This window comes from Chiloscyllium plagiosum, unplaced genomic scaffold, assembly GCF_037043375.1.
Source record: "Chiloscyllium plagiosum isolate Xiang-an unplaced genomic scaffold, Cpla_swu_hap1 HiC_scaffold_5, whole genome shotgun sequence".
NCBI classification, from domain to species: Eukaryota; Metazoa; Chordata; class Chondrichthyes; order Orectolobiformes; family Hemiscylliidae; genus Chiloscyllium; species Chiloscyllium plagiosum.
This window is the reverse complement of record NW_028270143.1, coordinates 40,107,102-40,128,099: the sequence shown is the minus strand read 5'-3', so window position 1 is coordinate 40,128,099 and position 20,998 is coordinate 40,107,102. Positions and strand designations below refer to the sequence as shown.

The 20,998-nt window shown below is 41.2% G+C and overlaps 1 protein-coding gene across 1 annotated transcript in view; it reads left to right on the top strand.

Annotated features, from left to right (window-relative positions):
* LOC122549799 (scinderin) overlaps positions 1-20,998 on the top strand; it is a 110,213-nt gene that overhangs the window by 78,990 nt on the left and 10,225 nt on the right. The window contains exons 10-13 of the mRNA XM_043689846.2: positions 2,473-2,563; positions 7,790-7,960; positions 12,542-12,716; positions 14,160-14,281. Coding sequence (XP_043545781.2) covers positions 2,473-2,563; positions 7,790-7,960; positions 12,542-12,716; positions 14,160-14,281 — 559 coding nt within the window. The remainder of the gene's footprint in view (positions 1-2,472; positions 2,564-7,789; positions 7,961-12,541; positions 12,717-14,159; positions 14,282-20,998) is intronic.

The window sequence follows — 20,998 nt, the reverse complement described above, 5'->3', positions numbered from 1 at the left end:
TTTCATAATGCCGTTTAATAGCTCTCATTAGATGCTTTTTAACCCTTTGCTGGTCTTTGCATTTTTCCCATTGTCAGGATCATGTCTTTTTTTGCATTTTTGTGTGTCCTTCCTTTTAGTTGGTGGGCCATAGTGCCTGTTCCTGTGTTGTATTGAATTGTACTGAGTATAGTTTTATACTGTCCCTTAGCTCCTTAGTTGTCCATGTCTGTTTGTTCCTCTGTTATGTAGCTCTTTTGACTGTCAGAAGTATAAACTGGTTCTGTGATTTCAAACCCTTGACTGACTAGCGATATCCACAGGCTTAAGCAGTCAGGCACTATAACAAGGATCCATGAACAGCCCAATAGAATCAAATACAGATCAACACCATTAAGCACTACAAGGAGCAAAGGAATGGTTTAATGGAATGCAAACTGAGCATTAGTGCGCAGCTTTTGTTGTGTAACTGGCACTTAATAACACTGTGAATAATATTTATTGTCACTTTGATGATTGAGAATAGACTGACTGGACAATAGTTGGGTAGACTGTTTTTGCTCTTATTTTTCTGGAGTGGATTACCCAAGTAATTTTTATACTATCGGGTAAGCACTGGATATAGTAAAACATCTTGGCTTGGGGCATGACTACTTCTGAAACAGGAGTCTTCAAAATTACTGTCAGGATGTTTTCAGGACTCATTGCCTTTACAGTATCCAGTGACTCCAGCCATTTCTTGATACAGTGTAAAGTAAAATGGATCAGCAGAAGTTCGACATCTGTGAAGCTGGGGTCCTTGAGAGGAAGCCAAGCTGGATCAATTCACTTGGCATTTCTGGCTTAAATTGATGGGTATACTTCATTTTCACCTTTTGCAATGTTGTGTTTTATTGCCCAGTATTGAAGATTGGGATATTTGAGGTGGTGCCTCCTCTGCTTCGTTGCTGAATTGTGTACTACCATTCATGGCTGCATGTGGCAGAATTGCAGAGTTTTGATTTGATCAGTGCTGTTTGTAGAATCGCTAAAGTCCTGTAGCCTGATTCCACTGTTTTGGCTTCTGTTCTAAATTTCCCCACTTGGAAAGGCACTGGTGCCATACAACATGTTGCAGAGTATCTTTGACGTGAAGGCTGGATTTCATTTCGACAAGGGCGATGTAACAGTTACTCCTACTACTTCTGTTATGGACAGATGCATCTATGTAGATATGTCACTGACAGATCGGTGAAGATTTCTCTGTTGATTCGCTCATTACTTTATCCAGTTTTGGTCTAGCAGTTGTATCCTTCAGGAATTGGCCACCTCACTCAGTAGTGGATATACTGTTGGTGACATTTAAGTTTCTGACCTAGACTATGTCCTATCCTATTATCATTCCCAATGCTACTTCCGTGGTGGGCGGAACGGTGGCACAGTGGTTAGCACTGATACCTCACAGCGCCAATCGACCCGGATTCAGTTCCCACCTCAAGCATCTGTCTGAGTGGAGTTTGCACATTCTCCCTGTGTCTATGTGGATTTTCTCCGGGTGCTCCGGTTTCCTCCCACAGTCCACAAACATGCAGGTTAGGTGAATTGGCCATGCTAAATTGTAGTGTTAGGTGAAGGGGTAAATGAAAGGGGAGTAAGTCTGGGTGGGTTGCTGTTCGGAGGGTCGGTGTGGACTTGTTAGGCCGAAGGGCCTGTTTCCACACTGTAAGTAATCTAATCAAATTGGAGTTGCTACTTGTCATAAAATATTGTAAGATTTCCACAAATGAAAGAGTGGAAATCCATGATAAGAATGCATTTATGTGAATTAATGTTTCAAAAATGTTCAGTCTATTTCTGTCAATCTTCTTTTACTGGGAAGAAAAGTAACATTCAGCAGACATCCTGAAACCCTTACCAACCTTTGAACACATATTGAGCCCAGTCTTCGACAGCAGGATCGAACGAGTCAAGTTTCCCAAATAATGTCATGATGCCAGAAATGCTTATCCCAATGTAAAGAGAACTGCTGCGAACAAGTTCTTCAGGGAAGTCCTTTTCATTGTCATATTAAAATACCTCCACAGAGGCTGCTTTCCCTTCACAAAGTCACCCTGTCCTTACACATGGAGAATCTATGACAGTAATCCAGCTTCTCCCAGAGCCAGCTCCTAAAGTCAACAGGACGTCTGACACTCCTGTTCTTACCTATCAGCCAGGGCTCCCAGATTGGACCAGATTAACAGCCCCAATCAGGGAACTCATATTCTATAAATTTCCCCCCCCTCACCCCCAGTTGACCTCGTTATCACTGCACAGGCCATCCACATCATCAACAGCCAAAGTCGAAATGTCCCCACTGTAGTAAGCAGCAGTTTGCATGTGACTGCAAGTTTGGTCTCTCATGGACAATAAATACCATGTGGCCATCCCCTCCAAACTTTTGAAAAAATTATATTCAACCCCCCCATTTATAAAGAAAAGGAAAATTAATTATGTCAGTTTGATTTATTTCAGGCAAGGAGCCCATGCAACTAAAGATGAACTCACTATGTCAGCATTCCTCACGGTCAATCTTGATCAGTCACTTGGTGGGCGAGCTGTTCAAGTAAGTGCTTCTGTTTTTAAGCAGATGTCAGTGTTGTATCAGTGAAGACTCCTGTCAATATAAAGAAATGATATAATTACAAGAGGTTGGTTCTCATGCTTGTAAAGATGTCAGGATGAAATTTCAGAAAATAATTTGATTTAATTAGACTATAAAGCTCTAAATGAAAGCGTACAGAGATGAATTGAGTGTTATGGTTGGCAAAATGCCAAAGTAAAATATAGAAAAAAGCCCAAAAGAACTGCAGTTGCTGGAAATCAGAAACAAAATCAGAAATTGCTAGAATAGCTCAGCAGGTCTGGCAGCATCTTTGGAGAGAAAACAGAGTTAATGTTCAGGTCCAGTCACCCTTCCTCAGAACTGTTCTGAAATTGGGTTGCTGGACCCGAAACGTTCACTCTGATTTCTCTCCCAGATGCAGCTAGATCTGATGAGATTTTCCAGAAATTTATTTTCTTGTTTCTGTAAAAGGTAGGTCAGTCTGTTTTAATGCGAAAGGTTACTAGCCGACATCACTTGTCATCATACAAACATCAAATAAAATACAATTACCAGAAAAGTAAAACATGATAAAACATATTAAGATGAATTTGTTGCTTTATAAAGAAGGTAACAGATCATATAACAGCTACAGCTGGGATTGCAGTCAAGTCTAAAGTGGACCATGTTCTAAGTATGTATTTTCAAAGTCATCACTTCCACCAAGAGCAGAAATTAGAAATTGAAGTGTTTAGATTTTCTTGATTTTCTGTTTTAAAACATGCTGTAATAAACTATCAAAGCAGCCTCATTGTAAGCTGCGAGTACAATTTTATAAAATTGCTCCAGTTGTATATCAGATATGATCTGTAATTTATAGACACAAATGACCACAGCCTGTGCTGTGCACACACTCTCAATTTGAACTGGGAAGTGAATGGACGAGACAGCAGTCCTTCAATCAACCACTAGAGGCCAGTCACAATACAGGCTCGGAATTAGGGAAATGGGAAATACAGCATATACCAAGTTTTTTCTCAGTATAATCAGTTCTGAAGAAGGGGCAGAGGATCCAAACCATTAACTTTGCTTTCTCTCCACAGATGCTGCTTACCTGATGAGTTTCCCCAGTAATTTCTGTTAGTTTCTTTCCTGTTTTGTTGTATCCACAGTTTTTTTTTGTTTATTGGGAAAGAGCCACTCACGTTTGGTGAGGCCAGGAGCAGCTGAAGCTGGAATGCTCCTCCTTGACTGACAAAATACTCAAAAATATTTATTTGCACCCTATTTATGACTCTTGCACTCACACCTTTGTGATCATCTTGCATATGTCCAGCTGTAAATGTTAGCTGACTCAGGGTGGAATTGACATTGGGAACATTAGCTAGGATTAGGTTTAGAATTAAGGTGGGTTCTTAAATGTTGAGGTGAAGCAGGTTGGTGGAGTGTCCATTGCTTCTTTTATGCTGTTGAATTGTATCATAGGTGGGAGGAGGACCCGTTCATCCAGGGGCTAATTGAGGCTCTTAAGGTGGCAAATACAAGCCATTTAGTTTCTATGCTTATACCAGTGATGGGGGAGGGCACTAGTGGTGCAGTGGTAATGTCCCTACCTGTAGGTGAAGGGCCTAGGTTCAAGTCTCACCTTATCCAGTGGTGTGTAATAAGATCTGTGAACAGGTTGTTCAGAAAATATCTATACCAGTGATAGTATATTGTCACATGGGGGGATTTCTTGGAAAACCTGGACTGTTCTCAACAGGCTTGGGATGAATTCTTCTGATTGGTGAACACTGGCCCACAAAGAGCTCTTTTAGCATCAAAGGACACCGCAGTGAAAACGTGGCATGACCTCAACACTGTTGGGCCTGCTGTTTGGCTCAAGTGATCTGACCTCGCTTAATTTCCTCTAGGACCAGTAATCCATACTGCTTTTCCTGGCTGGCTGCTATCAAAGCAGTGGCTACCATTCCTCATGGCAGTCCTGGTCCTTCAATTGCTCAGAAGCTCCTGTATGTAGGATTTTTTTCCCTGACAGAGAGAGAGAGACAGAGAGGAGCCTTGCAGCACCTCATTTACCATTAGCAGGCTACAGATACCAGTTGGGATTCCCCAGAATGGCTGAAGCATGTTTGTTACCCAACACTCCAGCCTAATACTGGTGTTCATACTGCCCATTAAAATTCATTTGTTAATGTGAGAGCAGGACTATTTCCAGCTTCAGAGAACTGGTGAGCTGCAGCAGAGTGTCTGCAATACTCCAGAATGAGGACCTGCAGTAAAGGACTCAGATTTCACACCAGCTAAACAATTTGTGCATTTTACCTGCTATCTCACCAATCTCTGCTGATACTTAACATAAATCCATTAAATTATCACTTTCAATAAAAAATGTTGATTCCAAACACTTGACAGATCATGCATAATATTTTCCTGTTAATCATCTCTCCAACCCTGAGTTGTAAATGTATGATACACTTGATAACTATCCAGGCTAATTGGTAACAGTATTGTAAATTAAATATTACCGTTGGATAAAAGCATCCGGACTATTATTATTTTAAGAAAGCAAAAATTACGAGTATAACATTATATATTATTAATGATAAAAATATATTGTAGACTGAATATTCCTGATTATAACTTCCTTAATAGATTATCCCTGTGAATGTTTCTCACTTAGTGTTCTGGTTATGACAGTCCTCAATTCATTACTTTCCATTAATGGGATTTAATTTTCAAATCTTCTCTGACCACAGGAAAGATGCTAGATGACTGGACGACAACTAATGTCGTATGATTATTCAAGAAGGGTAGTAAAGATAAACCAGGAGACTACAGGCCAGTGAGTCTAACATCAGTTGTAGCAAAACTATTGGGAAAAGTTCTGAGGACAGAATTGATGTCCATTTGGAGAGGCAAGGATTAATCAATGACAGTCAACATCACTTTGGAAGGGGAAGATCATTTCTAACAAGTTTGAATTTTTCCATGAGATATAGATGTAGATAGGTATGTCGATAAGTGTAGTGCAGTTGATGTGGTCTACATGGACTTCAGGAAAGCCTTTGACAACATCGCAAATGGCAGTGTAGTTAAAAAGCTGTGAGCCCATGGAAGCCAGAATAAATTGGATCAAAAGTTGAATTAGTGGCAGGAAGCAGAGCTTGTATGACTGGAATTCTGTTTGCAGTGGTGTACCACAGAGCCTAATGCTGGGTCTCTTGTTGTTTCAGTGTGATTTAATAATTCAGACACAAGTGTAGGAGGTATGATGAGTAAATTTGTAGATTACTTGAAAATTGGTGCTGTAGTAAGTAAGAAAACCTTAGATTACAGAATGATACAGAGGGGCTGAAAAGTGGAAAATATAATTTAATCCTGAAAATTGTGAGGCACAAGAGGACTATTAAGGACTAGCACATTGAAGTACAGAGGTTCAAAAGGATCTTGGGTATACATAGATCCTTTAAGGCAATAAGACAGGTGGATATGGTAATTAAAAGTGCATTTCAGATACTTGCCTTTAATTAGTTGAGACATTGAATACAAGAGCAAGGAGGTTATGATGGAGATGTTGGTTAATCCACAACTGAAGTACTGTGTATAGGAGGGATGTGACTGAACCAAAGAAGGTGCAGAAAAAATTGACCAGGATGTTGCCTGGGCTGGAGTGATTCAGCTTTGGAGAGAGACTAGATAAGCTGGGGTGTTTTACTGAGAGCAGAGAAGGTTGTGGGAAGGGTCTAATTGAGGTTTTCAAAGTTCTGAGGGGTCTTGATAGGGTAGGAGAAACGTTTCCCCTTTTCAGGAGGGTCATTAACCAATAGGCAGAGTTTTAAGATAAGGAGCAGAAGGTTTAGAGAGGTTTTGAGGAGATTGTTTTTCACCCAAAGAGTAGTGGGTAACTAGAATTCAATTCCTGAAAGGTTGGTAGAGGTCAGGGTTCTCAAGTCTTTTAAAAATTACTTAGAAGAACATTTGAAAGGCCATAGAGTAAACATGATATTTCTAATGCTGAAACCCCTACTATTGACATTCTGGGGTCTCACCATTAACTAGAAATATAACTGGAATAACCACATATATACCCTGGGGACAAGGCCATGTGGGAAGCAAGGAATTCTACAATGAATAGCTCACCTTCTGACTTGCCAAAGCCTATCCCACGCCTGTAAGGCACAAGTAATGAGTTAAATAGAATACTCACGATTTGACTGAATGAGTGCAGCTTCAACAATATTCTATACACGACAAAGCAATCCACTTGACTGGTACCCCATCCATTATCTTCAGCAATTACTTCCTTCACCACCAATTCATAGGAGCAACATTGGGTAACTACCTCCCAAGATGCATAGCAGTAACTCACCAAATGTCCTCTGACTGCACCTTCCAAACCTGTGACTTTTGCCACCCAGGTAGAAAGGGGCAGCAGATGAATGGAATCAGCATTACATCCAAGTTCCTCAAAAAGCCACAACCATTCTGACTTGGAACTGCATCATTTCCTCATTATAATTGCATCAAAATCCTACAGCTTCCTCTTTAACAACATCACGGGTGCTCTTACATCCAAAGGAATGCAGCAGTTCAAGATGACAGTTCACCATCACCTTCTGCAGGGCTATTAGAGATGGGTCATAAAAGGTGGTCCTGCCACATCCGATAAACAAAAAGAAAAGGGTTCGGATTGCCTGGCGCTATTAAGTTACTCATTAACACTACAACACTGCAGCCAGAGTCGAGGCTGTGTGAGTACGATAGCAAACCTCACGTGAGGGATCAAATGTAACAACAATCAAATAACGCTGCTCAATCTTTTGACAATGATTTCACTGCATGTAAACTGTTAGCCTATGAGATATGATTCAAACCAAAGAACCTTTTTTATCAAAGTAATAAATTCTATTTAGACCTGCTTGAAATTCCAAAACATTGATTTGTTTTATAACTATGTTTTGATATGCATTTGACTGATGCAAGTATTCATTGCTTAAAAAAAAGGGATTGCACATGTCCGTGCTGAAACGATCAGTAATTTTGTCTGAAAAGTGAAATCTAAGTATAATGGAAAGAATGCTAGGTGGCTATTTGTGACTGCACAGTAACTTAAACAAATGATTGATGAGAAAGACAATAATTGCACTTGTGCAGAAATTAATATTAATGTGACTGCTTCAGTATTTTAGAGCATGGCATTTATCACTTTGGATTAGTTTACTATTGTTCTTCTTTCTTCTAAAGGTTCGGGTGACACAAGGGAAGGAACCTTCTCATCTGCTAAGCTTATTTAAAGACAAGCCACTTATTATTTATAAGAATGGAACATCGCGGAAAGGAGGTCAAGCCCCTGTCTCTCCAAAGCGGCTTTTTCAAATCAGAAGGAATCTGGCCACTATTACCAGAATTGTGGAGGTAGGAAGGTCATTCCGAAATATACAGACATTAATGGGAGTCTTTATTTTATTTACTCAGTTGTCAATGGGACCTTCATTCTATTAGTTTGAAAAATGTAGCATACTTGTTGGAAGAAATAACTAATTGGATAAATAAATAGAATTCAATAGATATTGTGTATGGATTTTCAGAAAGCATTTGATAAAGCAAATGAAACAAGGAAAATTCAGACACATTGCAAAAGGGGAAATGTATCAGCACAGATAGCAAGTAATTGGTATATTAAAAAGACAACACAGTATTACTCAGATCAGCACTGTGTTGGAAGTATGCCTAGTGTTACTGCTGGGTACTTTTTTTCCTTGATGCACTGACAGATCATAATCATGGAATATTACATGGCCTTGCTAGGTAGGTTTTCAGTGAGAGTAAGTAAAATATGTAGCCTGGATAGCCCACCATCTTTCTATCCACTGTTGATCTCACTCCCATGTTACGGGGCGAAGTGGGCAGTGCTGAATTCAGAATTACATCTGCCATATTTAAATAAATAAATATTGATTGCTAAAAGCATAATTCACCAACTATTACCCTGCCCAGGCCATAACAAGGTTGGCCTCCGCAGACAGTATGGCATCAAGGAGGTCTAGAAAAACTGAAGCCATTTGGGATCAGGTGAAAAACTCCCCATGAGTTGCAGTCATACCTAGCACACAGAAAGATGTGGTTGTTGGACATTAATCATCTCAGCCCCAGGACATCTTTGCAGGAGTTCCTCAGGATAGTGTCCTAGGACCAACCATCTTCAGCTACTTTAACAATGACCTTTCCTCTATCATAAGGTCAAAAGTGGGGATGGTTGCTGATAGATGTACAATGTTCAACACCATTCATGATTCCTCAGTGTTATGGACCAGGCCAGACCACTTCAAAATATTTCAAGAAAGTAGTCCAGACCCTAACTTTGCTCGTTGTTTTAAGCAGGTGTAACGTGGATGCACAGCTGGTCAAACGTTTTAGCTTTGAACAAAACAGAATTTATTTACAAGATTGCCAAATGAAACATAAAATAGAACAGAATACAGAGTAATTTAACCTATCTGAAAACCCAACAGATCATCCCAATTTAATGATGCTGTTCCCAATACTTGCAACAATCCCCATAAGCACCCCTTGACACAAAATGTAAAATAAAACACAGGGTCTTACAGGAGAGAGAGAGATTGTAGCATGGGACACTCTCTTCCATGCAGCTGTTTCTTTGATCAGCAGCCTCAAAATGCCTGACTACTTTCAGTGAATAGCCAGACTGCCAAAAAACCAAATCGAACCAGAGAAAAGCTGAGCTGGGAGAACTGGCCACATCCCTGTCATTATATAAGTTTTTTAACTTAGAAGCCTTTTGTCTGAGGCAGTATCTGTTAGCTATAATCAAATTGGCTCTAAAATCTTTCAAACATAGACTTTTCGGAGTCTGTGTCTTTTATGATCTCTCTGTAAAAGAATCAAGGACAACATAACCTTGTTAAAGGAGCAGTTTCATCGCATCAGATACTGAAGCTGTCCTTGTCCAAAAGTAGCATGATCCAGCATGGTTTGACAATTCATGCTCCAGAAATGTAAGGCAAAGACCATCTCCAAAAAGAGAGAATCTAACATTGCCCCTTGATATTCAATGATATCGTCATCACAGAATACTAGCAACATTCTGGGTGTTAATATTGACCAAAAACTCAACTGGACTCACCACATTAACATAATGGTGATAAAAGCAGTCAGAGGTTAGGAATAATGTCCCACATTTAACTCACCTCCTGACTCTCCAAAGCCTGTCCACTATCTGTACGGAACTAATCAGGACTGTGATGAAACACTTGACTGGCATCTCATCCACATGCATTCACTCGTTCCACTACTGACACTCAGTAGCATCAGAGTGCACCATCTTAAAAATGCACATTCCATTAGCCTTCTGTTAACTGCTGCATCTTTGTTCTAGCTTTCTGTTTTTCAAGTACACAAGTACAAGCACAGGTCCACCCAAGTGCCTTCATGTTGCAGCTTTCGGCAATTTTTCTCTGTTTAAATAATATTCTGTTCTTTTGTTCTCCCTTCCAAAATGAATAACTTTGCATTTTCCCAATTGTACTCCATTTGCCAACTTTTTGCCCAGTTACTTTATCTAGCAATACCTCTCTGTAAACAGTTTTCCTCTCACAACCTGCCTTTCCACCTTCTCTTGTGTTATCTGCATATCTGGCTACACTTCCTACCTCCAAATCATTAAGGTATGTGGTAAGTAGTTGCAGTCCTTGCATTGATCCCTGTGGAATTCCGCTGGTCATGTGTTGCAAACCTGAAAAAGAACCTCTTATCCCCATTGGCTGTTCCCTGCCCATCGGCCAATTCTCAGACCATGCCAACATACCACTTCCAACACTACGGGCTTTTTTCTTATAACTTAACCTATTGTGAGGTATCTTGTCAAACACCTTCTGAAAGTCCATCTACTGGTTCTTCTGTATCCACTTTAATTGAGACGTCCTCAAAAATACTCTAATAAATCAGTCACACATGATTTCCTTTTCACAAAGCCATGCTGATTCTGCTTGATTAGATTGTGATTTTCCAAATATTGCTTCCTTAATAATTGGTTGCAATACCTTTTCAACAGTAGATGATCAACTAATCGGACTATAATCGCTTGCTTTTTACCTCTCTTTTTGAATAGGGGTGTCACAGTAGCAGTTTTCCAATCCTCTCATACTTCTCCAGAATCCAATGATTTTTGGGAAACTGTAACCAATGCATCCATTATCCCTGTAGCAAGGATGCAAGCCATCAGGACCAGGGGATGTATGATACTTTAGGCCTGTTAGTTTGTCTGATACTATTTCTTGCCCAATGCTTCCAACTCACCTGGATCTGGGATCCATTGAATCTTCTCTATGGATCAGCCTGCAGTCTCAACATTGCCCACTAGGGACCTTTGCCACTTCAGCAGGGTATCTTCTAACAATTCTTCTGTTGTACGTCACAACATAAGGAAATAGACTTGGATGATATATCAGCTGAGACTGCACTGACCCGAGTGACAACCTCAGACCAGGCTGGCAAGGTCTGGTGCTGAAGGCCTCCTGTGGGAAGAGGATGTCGGCCCTCTCACCAAACCATCCAACAGGTCTCCAGATCCCTGTTTGCAAAGCAAGTCACTGATAGCACCTTATCTGCCATGTCCAGAGCAAATATCATGCGTTATCCAGGGCAGATCCAGACTGAGAGTGCTTGACTGATTTGGAGATGCCTGTATTGGACTGGGGTGTACAAAGTTAAAAATCACACAACGCCGAGTTATAGTCCAACAGGTTTAATTGGAAGCACTAGCTTTCAGAGCTATGCTCACAGAACTTACAGCCAAATGAGTCCAGTGTCATGGAGATGTGATACAGTAAACAATCTTAGATTAAAATTTTCATCTTTTATAACGGAATATGCTGGTTTCTGTTCTTTGTTATGTAAATCCCAGAACTTCTTTTAAATTACATTCTCAAGATAGCTCAGCTTTTTAAACAATAGGTCGGAAGTCTGTCTGTGTCTCAAAGCTATGTCAGACTGACAAACCTTTTGTATAGTTTTACAGAGTTTTACATGGATTCATGCAGTTTTTGAGCAAAATAAATGTAATTCTGCAAAATCAAATTCACCCCATAAGCTTATATGTGTGCGCATGTAGGTTGAGTCTGCATGTGAGTGTGTGCATGTGGGTGTGAGTGCATGTGATAGGGTATGTGTGCATATGTGTGTGTATGTAAACTTGGTTAAGTGTGTGAGTGAGCGTGATGGGATATGTGTGAGAGGGTGTGTGTGTTGCTGTGAGTGGGGGAGGTGTATGTGTACATATGAGAAAAAGCTTGTGTATGAGGGAAGGTCTGCGTGGGTGTGTAATGGTACTTATGCCATGGATCATGGGATATTCCGGAAGTACAGTGTACTTCCAGCTGTGGCATGTGGCGAAACTGGATTGGCATCAAAGAGAGGGGTGTATTTGGTATGACAGATAATTAATGAGACAGCTTTGGGATGATTGATCAGGAAACCTGTAGGTCTGGAGAGAAACCCTTCATGTAACGCAATGAAAATGACAGTTTTTTACATATGTTATGATTCAGCTCTGTCCTTTTCCCTACTGATATTATGATGATGGGCCAATGCCAGAGTTTATGCCTCTCCCTTTTTGTAAAAGGGACATTTATTTACATTGGCCCAGGTCCTCTGAAATCTTTCCTCTATTTAAAAAGAATAGGAATATCACCATTACTTCTATTCGGATTTTTTTTAAGTTCTTCTTCCAGACGCATCCATAGTACATAAAATTTGACACAGTTTATTCTCATAATTAGACATCCAAGATAATGCTGCTAACTCAATGGTTAAAATGTGCATTTTTGTCTTGTAGCCGCTTTGTTTATGTTTATTAATGGCAAACTCTCTACTTAAAGTTATCTCTCAGTGATAGATCACAGGTACCAACCTGTATGCAAACTTGTGAAAGATGACTGTGCAGAATTCAATGGCTTCTTTTGTCTGTTCTGCTATCAGGTTGATGCGGTTGCTTTGTCTCTGAACTCTAATGATGTTTTTGTGCTAAAACTACCACAAACCACGTATGTTTGGATTGGAAAAGGAGCCAGTGGTGAGGAAGAGAATGGAGCTAAATATCTTACATCTGTCCTGCAATACAAGCCAACCAGGATTGTTGAAGGGGAAGAACCTGGTAAGATTGTCATCTGTGAATAAACATGTATTTTTAAAAAATTATCAGAGGGTGAAATCTTACAGGGATCTGAACAACTTGTGAGGTATGTCACAGAATTAGTCTGGCAAAGTCCGGGGATGATACAAGAGGCAGCTTTGTTGATGCCTCCTCTGAGGGCTCAATACCCTCATCCACAGAGGATGAGAATGTTGCTTCTGGGGGATCCAGGGGCCTGTCCACTGAGGTCGTGGAGACGACAGCGGAACCTGCAAGAGAGAAGAGGCAAGAAGGCATTCTGGCCTGTGGTTAGAAGTGGTGCATACAGACTGAGAGTGACAATAGGGTTAAATAGACCATTTCTTTGGGATGGAGAGTAGTATTTGTTTAGTTGGATATTTCTGCATCTAGTCAGAAGTGGTTCTTTCACCCATTCTGGTAAGGACCAGGATTTTCACCTTATAGGGGTAAGGACACAATTATTGGGTACCTCTCCATTTGAATGGGCTCTCTCTGCTCTGTTATGGCCTGTCTTCTCCTATAATGAGTAAAAGGGGGCCAGTGAGTGAGAGTACAGTGGGTGGCACTGAGGTACGCAGGGTTAATCATATGGGAGATTGTGGGGAGGGGGAAACACGACTGTGTTTGGGAAGATGTTTGCACACAATAGTGAGAGCGGCAAAGCCCGAACCTTAGTGGGAAATGGATGCAGGAGCAGTGAAAGAGTGAGCAGGAGGTATGAAAAAACAAGTGTAGCTTTCATCTTGGTGCAGGTCATTGGCCTTCTCTCTGCATTGCTGTCCATTCTCCACATCGTACAGATGGCACTGACCCGAATGGTGACCTCAGAATGGGCTGGCAGGATGTGGTGGCATGGCCTCCTCTGGCGTGAGCTTAAGGAAGAGGACACCTCTCCTCTGGACTATTCTATCCACCTCAATCTCCATGTCCCTGTTGAAGAACCACTGTGCCATCTTCCCTTTCTCTGACAAGCTGGGCAGCGTCAGTGCTCATCCAGGTGCATAACACGCTTTTAATGAAAAACAGAATGTGTTGGAGAAACCCAGCAGGTCTGGCCTCGTCTGTGGAGGGAGAAACAGGTAACATTGTGAGTCTGATATGACTCATCTTTAGAACTGTGCAGGGCTTTTAAAAGTGAAACAGGTGCAAGTGATGTTGCTGTTACAACAGACAGCCACTGAGTAGTAAGATGGAGGGGAAATCGGACATGGGAGACGTCGTATGGGCAGGTAAGTAATTAATGAGGCAAGTTTGGTGCGATATGAGAAGCAAACTTGCTACATTTTACAGCAAAAAACCTCTCCAAATAATTCAACACTGCTCAGACTTTGCCAATAAAAGTAAGATTTGCTTATCAGAAATCCCATTGGGTGTAAAGCACATTCATTTCCATTTTTCCACTTAAATTATTTGTGAATTTTTATGAAATATTTCCCTCACCAGATGACTTTTGGACTGGACTTGGAGGCAAGCAGGTTTACCAAACCTCAGCTCTGTTGCAAAGCAACGCAGATGACTTTCAGCCCCGTTTATTTGCTTGTTCAAATAAGACTGGACGCTTCATTGTAAGTTATTTTTTTGAATAAATTGGGTTTAGCATTCATTTTAATTTTCAGTGAAAGCGCCCTTATCTAATCATACATTTTTACCTATTTCATTTTACCTTCTCAAATTTCTGTGTTTATGAAATTATAGCATGTTGATGTCTGAAATATAAGTGTTTTATTTCTCATTGCAGTCAAAACAAATGACTCGCGAATGGTAGTTTAGTCAGCTGCTTATTGTACCAGTGAATATATAATATTAAACTGAAAGAAGTAGGAGTAAGTTAATGTGAGGCCTGTAATAATAGGAGAGTGAGAAACCTTGCTCAAGAACAGTAGGTAGAATTTTAGTAAAAATGTTTGAGTCCTGGCAGTGATTGGAAATGTATGTCCACAACACACTGGGCTGGCCGGCAGGATAGCCCCTTGGTGTTATGGATGGCAGATCGTGAATGATTTGTGGCAGAGAGTTGTCATCCTGTGCAAAATGGTGACTCACCCACTAGAGCCGACAGTCCAATCAGGGCCTGGAAGCATCAACAGGCCTAAAACAAAATGGTGACCACTGCTCAGGAAGACTACACTCAGAAGGCTGAAGAAATGCTTTAAAATCCTTAAAAATTCTAATTATGGAGAGAAAACTTGCCAAAATAATTGCTGGGGCCCCAGAAGTTGCCATATCTTTTCATACAGGGGAGGCAAAGGCATGGTGGTATTATCTCTGGACTGTTAATCTCGAGACCCAGATAATATTCTGGTATCGGCGAAAGTGAGGACTGCAGATGCTGGAGATTAGAGTCAAGATTAGAGTGGTGCTGGAAAAGCACAACAGGTCATGCAGCATCCGAGGAGCAGGAAGATCAACATTTCAGGCAGGAGCCCTTCATCAGGAATGATGGTGGAAGCTGCCAGGTTTGGGGGGGTGGGGGAGGTGGTTGGTGCAGAGATAAATGGGGGGGGGGTACTGTGGAGAAGGTGGATGGGGGAAGGGGTAAAGGTGATTAGTCGGAGAGGAGGGTGGAGCGGATAGGTGGAAAGGAAGATTGACAAATGGGACAGGTCATGAGAATGGGTGCTGAGCTGAATGTTTGGAACAGGGGTAAGATGGGAGGAGGGGAAATGAGGAAACTGGTGAAGTCCAGTTGATGCCCTGGCGTTGAAGTGTTCCGAGGTGGAAGATGAGGCGTTCTTCCTCCAGGCTTCAGGTGGTGAGGGAGTGGCGGTGGAGGAGGCCCAGGACCTGCATGTCCTCAGCAGAGTGGGAGGGGGAGTTGAAATGTTCACCCATGGGGCAGTGGGGTTGATTGGTGCGGGTGTCCCAGAGATGTTCCCTGAAGGGCTTTGCAAAAAGGCTCCAATCTCCCCAATGTAGAGGAGACCGCATCGGGAGCAACGAATACAATAAATGATGTGTGGAAGTGCAGGTGAAACTTTGATGGATCTGGAAAGCTCCTTTGGGGCCTTGGATGGAGGTGAGGGGGGCACGTGTGTGCGCAGATTTTGCAATTCCTGCGGTGGCAGGGGCAGGTGCCAGGAGGGGAGGGTGGGTTGTTGGGGGACATGGACCTGACTAGGTAGTCACAGACGGAATGGTCTTTGCGAAAAGCGGATAGGGAAATATACCCTTGGTGGTGGGGTCCGTTTGTAGGTGGCGGGAATGTCGGCAGATGACACGATTTATGCGGAGATTTGTGGGGTGGAAGGTCAGAACGGTTGGAGGGGTGGGGTTTGAGGGCAGAGGTGCGGGATGTAGATGAGATACTTTGGAGGGATGATGTGGTTTATGCAGAGGCTTCCAGCCTCATTCCTGATGAAGGATACCTGCTTGAAATGTCGATTTTCCTGCTCCTCTAATATTCTGGGATCCCTGGTTTAAATTTCACCACACCAGATGATGGAATTTGAATTCAAAATCCAGAATTGAGAGTCTAATGATAATCCATTGTTGACTGTCAGGGAAAATCCAGCTGGTTCATTAACGTCTTTTAGGGAAGGATATTCCCATCCTTACCTGGGTCTGGTCTAAATGTGACTCCAAATCCACAGCAATGTGATTAATTCCTAAGTGCCCTCTGGCCAACTAGGAATGGGCATTAAATAATGACCTGGCCAGTGATGCCCTCATCCCATGAATGAATTTTAAAAATCGAGGCTACTGCTGGGCGATGAACTGGATTTACCTGGTAATCTTCCAAACAGCTATGGATCAAATCACCAATGACAAAATAGGAATGTGCCTGAGAAATTGCTATTAAGGATCCATTTGTGTATACATTTATTTCCCGTCTTCTAGTGGAGAGAAGACTGTCTGAAGCTGGTCTTGCCACTGGTACATTTCTTGGCTGCAGGACATGATCATGGATACAATCTGTCCTGACTGCTTTGATTCTTGCCTTACATAAACAGGCAAAAGTGATGCCCTGTAAGTCTGCCTGTAGCATATGAACTGCATGTTTCAACCAGCTACCTTATTACAGATTAATATCCAACTTGTGAGTTGTTGACTTGTATGGCTATATAATGTACCATGCAGCAAATGTACCATTGCATTGTCAAAGGAATTTCCCACTGCAGATTTTTCTGTCATTTTGCACATACATAAAAATCTTCAATTGCAATTTCCACTTGAAATCATCTTTACAAAGCAATACTAAACAGATGTATGTTATTGTTTCGATAGTTTACATCATTTTGTTTACCACATTTAACAATGTCCATGCAGGAACTGGAAAGTTACCCATTTCCAAAATTTGCATGCTCTCAGTCTTTCATGTAACAATGATACCCTGTTGGAAAACCCACCACATAGAGGTAAAAGACAAGATGCCAACTAAATGTCAACGTGGTTTCTGCAAATGAAATGCATTTTTAAAGATTTTACTCTGTAGCATTGCTCATTATAGCATTTCCCCACATTTCCTTCTGTAGTGTTAATGTGAAACTTATGTTTATCCCAAAGCCTATCCTCAATGATTCTGGAGTAAATGCATAAGGAGTGGCATTGAGTTCCAGCTTACTTTTTGCTGAGTTACCTTGTTCAGCCAGAATGCTACCTATGACTTTGGTATCCTCAGGCTAGCAGAGCATCAAAATAAATTATCCAACTGCCAGAAGTACATGTAGGTAAGGATGGAAAGCCTGATTCACTGATACAGTTTCTCTTTGAGGAATTACCATTTGAGTGAGAAAGACTGCCTGTGCCTTTGGGATGATGCTGAAATACAAATCTACTTAGTATAGAAAAAATTAAGATGCAGATCTTCTTGAAGATGGCATGATGGCATGAGGGGGAGGCTGGTATCTTCCTGAATTGGCAGACCCATCTCCTTTAAAGTGACCCTGCTCACTATATTATTGTTCTGGGAAAGCAGAATGATGTTGAATCAGGTTCATCACCTGTTGAGGCTGGCAGGTTGGTACACTTGCCTCTTCATACTAGGATATTGACCTGGTTTGATGGAACATTTTCTATAAAATGTGGAATGGATTGCTGAAAATTGACAGCAACACATACTTGCTGCCCGCAAGCTATGGCAAAACACAAGGATGTCATCCACACAAACTGCAGAAACTATTTGTTTCCAAGACATGGTATCAACAATCTTTCTTCCAAAGGACAATCCCTCAGTGGAACGCCTACCAAAGTAAATAGTTACAGATTCATCACTTGAAATCTTCTACATTTATCTTTTAAATTGTTTCTATCTAATAGTTTTCATTGTCAGTACTGCCATTGCAGCTGATCGTTCATAATTTAACCAGTGTTATTGTTATAAATGTTGGCTGAGTATGAATATTTGTCTGATGCAAAGCAGAAGGACCAGTTTTAAGTGGGACTATCATGCCCTTAAAGTTTCAGCGATCAATCCCTAACCCCCACCCCACATGCCCCCTAATGTCCCAGGTACCAACAAGCCATTTTCATGTTGCCTCCATCCCGCAGAAAATGACCTCCCACTCCACCAAGGACATGCAGGTCCTTGGACTCCTCCATCACCAGACCGTAACAACATGACGGCTGGAGGAAGAGCGCCTCATCTTCTGCCTAGGAACCCTCCAACCACAAGGGATGAACTCAGACTTCTCCAGTTTCCTCATTTCCCCTCCCCCCACCTTATATCAGTCTCAACCTTCGAACTCAGCACCGCCTTCCTAACCTGCAATCTTCTTCCTGACCTCTCCCCCCCCCACCCCCTCTCTGGCCTATCACCCTCACCTTGACCTCCTTCCACCTATCGCATTTCCAACGCCCCTCCCCCAAGTTCCTCCTCCCAGACCTTTTATCTTAGCCTGTTTGGCACACTTTCCTCATTCCTGAAGAAGGGCTCATGCTCGAAACGTCGATTCCCCTGCTCCTTGGATGCTGCCTGACCTGCTGCGCTTTTCCAGCAACACATTTTCAGCTCTGATCTCCAGCATCTGCAGTCCTCACTTTCTTCATAATCACTTATCCTAGTGCTGACTCAGAACGGACCTCCAGATATCTTTGAGATGCACATAAAAAATAGACTTTAACAATTCAAGAGAACCTGTATATTCACAAACAGAAACTCTTCCAAGAAACTACTTCAAAAAAAAGTAAAACTCCCAATGTGATAGAATCATAGACTTTACTGTACAGAAAGTGGCTGTTCATCCCATCGTGTCTGTATCAGCTCCTGAACGAGTTAACAGAAATTACTGGAAAAACTCAGCAGATCTGGCAGCATCTGTGGAGAGAAAGCAAAATTAATGTTTCGGATCCAGTGACAAGTCATCCCGCTTTGCAGCCCTATTCTACATAAACCACCAAATTCATCATTTTCAATGAGAGTCATAGAGTTATACAGCACGGAGACAGATCCTTTGGTCCAATCAGTCCATGCCAAACATAATCCCAAACAACACTAGTCCCATCTGCCTGCTCCTGGATCATATACCTCCAAACCTTTCTTATTCAAACATTTAGCCAAATGTATTTTAAATGGTGTAATAGTACCCACATCCACCAGTTCCTCAGGAAATTCATTCTACACGTGAACCATCCTCTGTATAAAACGTTTGCCCCACATGTCTTTTTCAAATCACTCTCCTCTCACTTAAAATGTGTGGTGCCTACTCTTGAAATCCCTCATCCTAGGGAAAAAAACAATTCCCATTAACTCTATCTATACTTCTCATTATTTTATAAACTTCCATCAGGTCACCTCTGAACCTCCTACTGTCCAGTGAAGAGAGTCTCAGCCTATCCAGCCTTTCTTTATAATCAAACCTGACATACTTGGCAATATCCTGGTAAATCTCTTCTGAACTCTCTCCAGCTTAATAATATCCTCCCTATAACTGGGTAACCTGAACTGGACACAGTATTCCAGAAGAGGCCTCACCAATGTCCTGTACAACTACAACATGACTTCCCATACTATACTCAAAGGACTAAGCAATGAAGGCAAGCATGCAACATGCCTTTTTAACCACCTATCTATATAAGTAGCAAATTTCAAAGAACTATGCACCTGAACCCCTAGGTACCTTTGTTCTACAACACTACCTAATATGATCAATCTGTGAAAACAACAAACACCTATCCACTTTCAACGCAACAACAGACATTCCTTAATAACGTTTTAAAACTATCTAACTATACTAACCATTCCAAATGTGAAAACAACCCCATATCCCTTCCCGTTTTGAGATAACTGTTTTCGCACTCTGGGAAATCAACCAACCATTCATAAGAGCATTAGCTATCAAAACAAATGCTGGGAAATGTTAATAATGGAGTCTAATGAAACTGAAACCCTGTACGACCTATTTTATAAGGTACAGACGATACCTTATTTCCATTGCATGCAGATTGTCAATTAAGTACACGCTCCTGTTTGTTTAATGTTCAACGCCAAGACAATTATTTTCAAAGCTAAAGATCATTGGATATTTAAATCTTAGTTCAAAATATGACAGGAGAGTTTCCCCAATGGAATTTCCCATAGTTTTGAATGCACTATGGCACTTCCTCATTTGGAATAAGTATGCTATTGCATGCCAACTCTGACATAACGGTCATTAATCTGATGGTTGACTTACCTTTGCTGGAAAAGCTTTCGAATCAATCATTGCTGTTAAAGTATGTACAAATTTAAATACAGCTATTCAATGATCAAGGATATGTGTTTTATGATTTTCAAAGGTTGTTAATAAAAGAATTCCACAACCAGGTGACTATTTTTTGGTTCCCTGCTTAAGACTGGGGATTCCCCATAATTTTCTTCTCCTCCAAGGTGACAGGAAGCCCACCTGCCAAAACAGGCCTGACTCCATCAAATTAGCAGACAATCTGAAATAATCCCCTGCACAATTCTATACACAAGGGCTCACTCCCTGCACCCTTATTCCATGACCATAAAAATCCTAAACAATAAGAAAGGGGTCAGAATCCTGAATTCAGATCTCATCCACTATTTCTAATATCGATCATTCCAATATTGGTTGAGACATGAAACTCTGCGATAAGGTATTTGTGCCTCATTACTTTAAATTAAATTTGAAGAATTCCACATGGACCTGTGTGTTTATGAATTTTCTGAGCTACACTGAATGTAATACAGCTGTGATTCTCTGAAAGTGTGTGTTCTGTTTTTGTTTAATATCTTTTGGGAGTCATCTGTTTATTATCCAGGCATAAAGATCGCATTTACCTCAGATGTTGCAACTGTAAACTTCAACTTGATTATTATCTGTACAAAGACTAGAACTGAC